This window comes from Alosa alosa, chromosome 8 (genome assembly GCF_017589495.1).
Source record: "Alosa alosa isolate M-15738 ecotype Scorff River chromosome 8, AALO_Geno_1.1, whole genome shotgun sequence".
Classification (NCBI taxonomy): domain Eukaryota; kingdom Metazoa; phylum Chordata; class Actinopteri; order Clupeiformes; family Clupeidae; genus Alosa; species Alosa alosa.
Window position 1 is genome coordinate 28,032,533 of NC_063196.1, and position 8,998 is coordinate 28,041,530.

Here is an 8,998-nt window from a genome sequence, read left to right on the forward strand (position 1 = left end):
GTATTTCCAAATAAGGTGAGAGGGAACACAAAGACAGCAAACGTATTTCACAATATTTTGCATATTCCTTGTTTATCCGGTGAGTTAACACCTTCAGATCCAATAACAATCATTACCTGTGTGTTTGGCTCCAAGTTTCTATGTTAAGCGACGTGGGAATCGATATGATGAGGATCTTCTGAAGCATTCCTGTTGGCATGTGATTCAGCTGTCAGGAGTACAGAGTGTGGTCCTAGGTCCCGTGTACAGCACCGTGTAGCCACTAGAACTAACGCTAGCCACCCAGTCTCAGCTGACACGACGGAGCCAAACAGTTGGTCTTCATTTTGAGACTTGAGAAACATTTGAAAGGTAAGGCTGGGTTTAACGTTAACTACCATAAACTAACTTCGACCATTTACATTTCATAGCAGTTAGTTGTAGGTTATTGCAGATTAATTTACCATTTTAGGTGTTTGCTACTGCTATTGTCAACTTTGCCTCTGAAACCGCTAACGTTAACGTTAGCCTCGACACTGTTTTGCAAGTCGTCAACACAAGACATCGCAATTGAATGAAACGAGCATAGCTGTGTGTCCGAATTTGCTAGATTTCAACCTGATTTGACATCATAATGTTGAGTTGATCAGGCCGAGGGTAACTTCAATTGCTAACGTTAACGTAGGTTGAGGGGTAACGTTAATGGGTGCAAGGCCAGTAGCATGTCTTGCCAAGAAGTTAGTCAGATAAACAAGCATAGCACGCTCGCTAGCTTTGTGGGAAAATGGGTCGGCAAGATTTGGCGATTGATCGGATGTTTTATCTAGTCTGGCTGCCCAGCTATTTATGTATTTGTCGAGCTGTCTGCCGATAGATAATTGTACAGGGGGGTATTCCAAGTACGTGGTTTAGTGATACACCTGGGTAAATTAACTCAGAGTAAGTGGTAAACCTCCTACAACAAAAGCCCTATGGTGTTGTTTTGTTACATACAGCTCATCTATTAGGAGGTTTACCACTTACTCTGAGTTAACTTACCCATGTTTGTCACTAAACCACATACTTGGAATACCCCTTGATGTATTGAACAGTACGCCAAAGTCACGTTAGAGTTGCATAGCTAGTAAGCTAACGTCAACAATGGTCAACATTGAATTTCCCCTGGGGATCAATAAAGTATCTATCTATCTATCTAACAACGTTAACGTTACTGTAACTTAAATGGAATGTCGCCTAACCTCTAACTTGTAATGTCTTTGTTTTGATTGTTCACGTTAACCGTAAAATGATCAATTAAATGAACAAATATGATGATGGTCAGCATTTGCAAGGCAATGAAAAATGATAACATGAACTGGTTTTGCAAAGTTTAAGATTTCAAATTTGTTTTTACCGTCGACTCTCCTATGGTATGGCAGACTTAAGTTCCACCTGGTTTGTTATGGCCCATTGCCTATCAATAGTGACTGGTATTATGTTTTTTTAAACGTTGAGACAATTATGCCAGTTATGGCTGTAACCTTGACATTAGTCAAGGCCTAATTTAAAATAATACACCCCTGATCATATGGTATGGCCGTATCAGTTGATGGTGACATTTGATTGTAAAAGCCCTTAATCATGTGGTTTAGCCAGCCTGTTTCGTGTCCGTTTGCTTGGTGTGGTGATCATGCAGCAAGCTTTGATGGTGGTGAGTTTGTGAACACAAGTTTTGTCTCGGCACCCTTGTGTTTTCCAGGACTGCCTACTGCGGAGTGTGACCAGTGGCGAAACGACCAGCCCTGACTGAGGGCAACTACAACATGAGTACCAAGAGGAAGGAGGAGAGCTTGCCTCAGACAATGGGCAAGTCTCGCACCAAGAGACCTGACCAGTCCCGGCCAGAATTCGAGAGAGACTCCGGCTTCTCAGGTCTGTGGTTGCCATGATTAATGTTTTTTGGATGTCAGTTGTATTAAAAATAATACCCGCCCGCCCGCTCCCGCAATTTTCTGTCCTGCTCCCGCCCGCTAAAGCCCGCATGCAGGAGGGACAGCCTATTCAGTTTTTCTTTCTGTCTCACGAAAGGAGCACACACACCTGAGAAAGACTCCAGATGTCAGTTTCTTGGTTCTGAATGTAGGCTAACAGCTGAAGTAGGCCTAGTCTGGTGCCCTCTTCCTCTGTCATGCTTTCGATTTCAAGTTTTGACAATCAGCAGCTGGAACAAATTGAACCCACGTAAATGACAATATAGGCTATAGGCCTGCTATCCGTCAGTTATGCTTAAACCCCGTTTTTTAATGCTGCCTAACAGAACATCCAGCTGAACTATAGTTATGAACACTACTTTTAATCATTTCCATATTTAATTTTACGGCCATATTTAATTTGCGGGAGTGCAGTGAATCATCGGTTTGTCCCGCACCCGCGACCTCTCTCATCCCGCCCGCTCCCGCAAAGAGCTTTCAAAAGTTGTCCCGCGCCGCACTCTTTTGCTTAGGGACCCGCGGGTCTACCGCGGGAGTGCAGACCTCTACTACAGTTTAACAGGAAGACACCTTGAGCTAACCTGAGCTTCTTTGATCTTTGATGTGTCTGGGGCATGTTGTCTCTTAAGAACAAGCTGTGGTGCACCATGATGACGCAGTGTGGTGACTTTGTTTTTGCTTGGGTTTCTCCCACAGATACAAGCTCGGAGCATTTCAGTGTGATGGACCAGGCGGAGTCAGACGACAACTCTCGGAAAGGGGGTGCGGGGAAGGGAGCCTCTCGGCCATCCTCTCAGCACTCACAGCTGGCTGTCATCGGGGGCTTCTCCCCGAACCTGTCCCCCATGATCATCATGAACAACGTTCTCCTTAAGCAGGTAAACAAGCAGTTGTGTGTGTATATATTCTTATATATAGTCTTTTTTTCATTTTTTTTTTTTTTAAATAATGTGACCATGAGATTTGGTCAGTTGTGTGTGTTTTCTTGCTTTGATTATGAATCAAGAAGTTTCTATGATCACATCAGAATACGTGTATCAACTCCTGGTTGATTGTACCTGTAGCACCTTTTTATTGAAAATGCAACGATTTGTAGGATTGTTATCGAACGTTCTGTAGGTCAAAATTAAAACACTGGTAAACATTCGCAAGACGCGAGCCTCTTCTGGGTTGCCAGATGTAATTAACACTTAGCTAATAACGTTAGTTGACCTGCAGCTGCTTTAACGTTTCTCCAACCATGCTACATATAACGGAAACAGTGAAAACAAAAAATACCTCTCTAACCAACGTAACATATTTAGCTGAAGTTAGCGATGCAGATGAAGTTTAGCCTAGGCTACCTGTGGTGGAGAAATATGGCCAGCTCTGTGTCAGACTTGATATTCTTCGTTTGACGAAGACGTCGCCATATCAGCAAGCTTCTCCGATGTCCACTTAATTTGTTTCTTGTTTTAATTTTGGAAATTTGCCTGCCCTCTCGAGGGTTGTTCATGACTACAACTGACAGCAAGTTGACAGTTGGTCTTTGCTAATTTGGCAACACAAATAGGAGGACTCGCCAGCCCATTATTAATACGCTATTCTAGAATTAATCGTTCAAAACATAAACGAAAATTCCAAGAGATTCCGCCCCGTAACTCATTTTTTTTCGTGGGTTTTACGGGGTTTTACAGGTTATAGTAATGTTGTCAAATAAGCCATTACTTCAATTCATCGTGTTTCCTTACTCTCTGATAACATATGATGATCATTTTTGGAATGGTTACCATTTATTTTCCATTATTTCCTACATACTGGACCTTTAAGCTCTTTGGAGAAGTTTAATTGTCTGTACTTACTTGGCATGGATGTGTGACACTTGATGTGCACTTGTAAAAACAGTCCCCTTTCACCTCAGCTACATAATCTTTTTGTTCCCAGCCTGGAGATAATCCTCCTACCCTTAAGCCGTGGAGCTTCAGCCCGGCGGTGGAGATGGTGCAGCAACCGCAGATGGTCTTCCTCCAGCCGGTGGTCTCGACCCGCGGCCCTTCTGTGACCACCGAGCCCTCTTCTAAGCGCCGGCGCCACAAGAAGTACCTCCCCATCCTCAAGTCCTACCCAAAAATCGCCCCCCACCCCGGGGACAGTCCCAGCCACACCAGCACCAGCAGCAGCAGCAGCAGCACAAGCTCATCCTCTAGCTACAGCTCTGTCGCATCCTCGGGGAAGAGCTGCAGTTTGACCTTCAGCCACCACGAGCGCCATCGCAGAGACAGGAAGGACAGCGTCTCGGGGTATTCCACGGCTAGCTCTCTGCCGGCGTCACCGCTCCCCCACATCGTCCTCGCTGACTCCGCCCCTCCCGCTCACATCTCTGCCCCTGGGGGTCCCGCTCATCTCTCCAGGTCCGCGTCGGTCCCAGCGGCCAACCGCAAATCGACAGACACTAAGACCTCGGAGATCTCCCGCCTGCAGACGCCCAAGGAGAGTGGCGGCAACAGTAGCCGCAGCAGTATCCGCAGCAACCACAGCCGCCCCAGCAGCCCTGGTGCCAGCAGCATCAACCAGGACTGCAACAGCGACAGCACGGACGGCGACTCCAACGGCAGCAACAAGCGCAAGCGCTTCTGCAACACTTACAACATCCTGAGCAAGTCGGGGCTGCTGGACATCACACTGCGCACCAAGGAGCTGATCCGGCAGAACCGCCGCACGCAGGGCGACCTGGAGCGACTCCGCGAGCACACCAGCCTCTTCATGGAGGTGCTGAAGAGCGGAGACGTGTCCGTGTACGACCGGCTCCAGAGCAGCATGCTGGAGGAGGACAACCAGGAGAAGAGCGCCTAGACCACGGTCCTGCCCCTGGATGGACTGACAGACAAATGGACAGGCGTAGATGGAGAGCAGTGCATATGCCTGGACAGATGATGTCCAGTGGCTGTCTAAAAAAAACAACAATTCAACTTGACTTAGCAAGTGACTGGGCCGCTTCCTGCCTGGTGTTGATGCTAGTGTCCAGTGTACGGATCAAGTGGTCCAAATGTAACAAAAAAGGGATGGCGGCTTTACTTGGAGTGCAAATACTCAAATATTTGCTGATCAGAGTGTTTTTGTTGTTGTTTTCTTTTCTTTTTTTTAAGATTGTAACAGGCTAGTGTTGTCCAGAGGGAGCCTTAAGATGGGTGTCCCCTCAGCCAACAACCAAGCACAACAGGCTGAGTGAATGACCCTGTGCTTGGGACTGTCTCGGCTAAAGGGAAATGGCCTCCGTTGGCGTGGCACTGCACTAACGAGCACTTGCATGCGCGCGCACACACACACACACACACACACACGGACGGAAGGAAGGAATTCTTGAGACGCACACGGCCTGTGTTACAGCCTTAATTCCTATTTAAGGACCTAGTTAGTCAGCCCTTTTTCCTTCCCAGACATGGTTGGAATCGGCCATTGGCACATCTCAGCTCCTTACTCTAAAGATCATGGCCTTTTTTTTTTTTTTTTTTATAAAGACAATTTTTTTTCCCCTTCTGCAAACGATAAAGAGATGCAGACAAGTTTGAGGGTGAGGAGAATTGGACACGTTTGTTTAATGAATAAGACTCAGTGGGAAGGAACACTGCGAAGGTGGCAGGGGCTCTATGGAAATGGTCTGGTCTAGCACTAACTGGGCTTCAAACCAGTGAAGATCTGTTGTGAAGTTGTCTGGGTTAAGCCGGGGATCACACTGACCAGCACCAAGCGGCAGGTTTCCTATAGTTCTCTATGGTTCTGCAGCGGAACGGTGGCAATGCTGGCGTAACACTAGCGTTGAACAAGTTGAGCGTTGAACTTGGTTCAACATTCAAAGCGCAACGCGAGCGTATTCAATTGTCAGTTTAGGCAAACTGTTTGTGTTACTTAGAAACGAGATAGAACTTATTATGGTCTGAGTGTTGCGTTACGTTTACTGCTGGCGCGTCGTTATTTCCAGTGTGGTCCCTACCTAATGTTGGCTTATGTAAATAAGGCCTTCACTGCTATAAACCTGCCATCGCTTCCCTTTGGCCACTCTTGGTGGATGCTTGTAATATTTTGCTAGTACGGACTATGGAGAGTTCATGCACAGGGTTTAACCCCCACCCCACCCGTCTTGGAATTACATTTTGGTAATGTAGCACGTGATCTGTGTCAAGATGAACAATTTCCGTCATTTGATATTCTTTTATCTTTCATCCATTTTTTTAATATATATTTTTTTAAACCCGGGTGCTTTGTCTGGTCATCAGACTTTTCATAATGCATCCCAAGAAGCCTCTTGCAGCTGAAGCGTTGTCTAGATAATAGATATGATTGCAGCTGAAGCGTTATCTAGATCATAGGCGTTATCTAGATCATAGATATGATTGCAGATGAAGCGTTATCTAGATTATAGATGTGATTGATTGATTGATTTGATTGATTGATTGATTGACCACATCACCACAGCACCCTCTACAAGGATGTGAGCTGTTAACTTCAGTGTTATTCTTGCTTTGTGTCAAAGTTTCACAAGAATGTGTGGGCCTTTTGATGAGTGCCACAATAAGTAAAAACAAACAAACAAACAAAGAATGGCAATTTGCTTTTCAGCTTCAGTGCTAGAACTAATTGGTGCGAACTGCATTAGCTGTCAAAAAGAAATCTGACCAGAATTGGTTGTGCAAATTTACCAAATAACGAAAATTATTTGAAAACCATACCCCTGTAGCAAAAGCTCTTAAAAGGTTAATCTCTCCTCACAGTGTATAGATGCTTAGAATACATCATCTCCCAATTCCTTGACTGAAATGACTTGTAGAACCATAAGCACAGTATGGAATAATGACATGTAGGATCTTAGAAGCTTCATACAGCCTAGATGGCATTGTATTGTATTATTTGATCTTTTTGTGTAGTTTTTTTTTTACACAAGTTGTAATGCTGGTAGTGCTACTGGGCTAGCCTTATGCATTTGACACTGTGCATATTTTTACTCTGTGAGGTTAAAATATTGATCTTTGGTAACAAACCAAATGGGCTAAAAGGGAGGTTGGTTCAAAGCTGGCCTCAGACACCAGTGCATTAGCTTTCTGCATGCCAACGTTGGCCATTTGCTTTTAACTGCTTGTGAGGAAGCACTGTTTGTTTGTGAAGCCTGTCCTGCTAATGTGGTCGTCCTGTTTGTTTTAATTCAGTCGAGCAAAGTGTGCTGATGTTCTGTATGTGTGGATTCCTTCGTGGAGCAGATGCTGGGGCTAGTCACATGCTAAACTTTGTGATGAGCTCACTAACTAAATGTGTTTAGAATCATGGACCTTAAATTGTGGATATTTGTTTAAGTTTGCTAGTTAGCTTTTTCCCCTAACCGATACAACTCTGTTCAGACATTATTTTTTAATTTGTATTCTTTCTGTTATTTTCTGGCTGAGGGGGGTTAGTTTGTCTGTGTATATGCAGCATGTAGCTATGATCTAAATTTGATTGTAATATCACTAAGGATTACTTTTCTTAGGCAAATAGATTTTGTTGATGACTGCAGGCTTCATCAGTAGAAAAAGGCCTATAACCAAAGTGCTGACACCTAATGTGGTTCACCCAAGAGTGGAGGTTGGAGGATTACCTGTGCTGTACATTCGTAAAAACATGACATCTGCCTTATTTTAAGTATCATCAGTGTGTGTGTGTGTGTGTGTGTATATATATATATATATATATATATATATATATATATATATATATATATATATATATATATATATATATATATATATATATATATATATATTTCATTTTGGGATCTTAAGAGCTTGTATCATAGTCAGCACTAATAAGTAGTTTGACTTGTGTGGTACTTAAACAATTTAAGGCAGCTAAGTTACTTTCTTCTCTAAAATGGCAAATTCTCACGTAGCGCCTCTGTAAATCTCGCCTCCTTTCAGGCTGTTCCATTCTATCCAGAGTCACGTACGGAGGCCTTATTGCTGATGTTGGCCATAGACTTTCTGATGAAAAAGCTTAAGTCTGTGGAGCAGGAACACAGACAGAAACAAAACATAGCAATCCTCCTCCATTGGCAGATGAGTGCATAGCATAGCGTCTTTTGACATATCCCACTTTACTGAAGCAGTGGGGAACATGTGCTTTGGTGTTTTCTTTGGAATAGTATTGGAATCGCCTCCATGGTAGTATTTACACAAAACGTAACATTGATCACAGGATAATGTCATACACTATTTTATATTTAAAAAGATGATGTATGTATTACGGTTAGATAATGAGGATGAGGCTTGCTTACTTTGACTTTGTGTACATTTTTCAAGAATGACGGATACATTTTTATTTATCAAAGACAAATCTGCATTCTGTGATTCCAGAATGTTCTGGCACTCTCAAGATTCTCTGGTCATTATTAGTAAAGGATCCGCTGAATCTGAATGTCCAGTAATATACTTTCTGTGAAGTTTGATAAGGCTGCAGAAATATTTACATCGTCTCGGTGTCATAATACCAGTGTATGTTTGTCCCTTTTTTGTACTGGATTGGAACCGATACATTTTAATTTGGCAGCTTTCCATGCATACTCCCGGCCTGTGTGTCTTAGGACTTTATATGTGAATTTGTTGTATAGTAATTTTCTTATGTGCCGTTACAGTTTTTGTGAAGCATTGTTTAAGCATTGTGAATTTTTTTTTGTAGGTCAGATTGTTCCAATAATCATATTTATGAAAATCAATAAATGAACCATTTTGTTGGTTTGAGAAAGGGGAGAGGTGGGATGGGATGCTTGCAATCAGAAAATGGACAAACCAACCAATCAGAAACCAACTGAAAATGCATAAATCAGAAATAAAATCAGTATCAATACTTTACAATCAAAACTCTTTTGTGATTTATTGACTTGTCTGTCTGTCATATGTCATTGTATATATATCCTCTTAATTTTAAAAAATGATTACCGGTACTAGTAAAAAACAGCTTTATTTGATATATCACCTTCAGCTTTATTTGATACAGCAAAGTAAACGTCTGCAATCTGTGCTTTATGTGCAGAAGGTAATAATATA

General features: G+C 43.0%; 1 protein-coding gene across 1 annotated transcript; it reads left to right on the top strand.

The window, feature by feature from the left end:
* The first annotated feature begins 44 nt into the window (after positions 1 to 44).
* On the top strand, positions 45 to 5,472 carry cipcb (CLOCK-interacting pacemaker b). The gene is made up of 4 exons (XM_048250654.1): positions 45 to 351; positions 1,718 to 1,890; positions 2,646 to 2,827; positions 3,873 to 5,472. Exons 2-4 carry the CDS (start codon positions 1,782 to 1,784, stop codon positions 4,779 to 4,781), a joined length of 1,200 nt encoding a protein of 399 aa, XP_048106611.1. The 5' UTR covers positions 45 to 351; positions 1,718 to 1,781; the 3' UTR covers positions 4,782 to 5,472.
* Positions 5,473 to 8,998: the final 3,526 nt, after the last annotated feature.

What these genes read in the sequence shown, in the direction of transcription:
- cipcb (XM_048250654.1), top strand. Translation starts at nt 1,782, where the DNA reads ATGAGTACCAAGAGGAAGGAGGAGAGCTTGCCTCAGACAATGGGCAAG. An exon ending in GAGAGACTCCGGCTTCTCAG is followed by an intron (nt 1,891 to 2,645) that starts GTCTGTGGTTGC and finishes TTTCTCCCACAG; the next exon opens with ATACAAGCTCGGAGCATTTC. An exon ending in ACAACGTTCTCCTTAAGCAG is followed by an intron (nt 2,828 to 3,872) that starts GTAAACAAGCAG and finishes TTTTGTTCCCAG; the next exon opens with CCTGGAGATAATCCTCCTAC.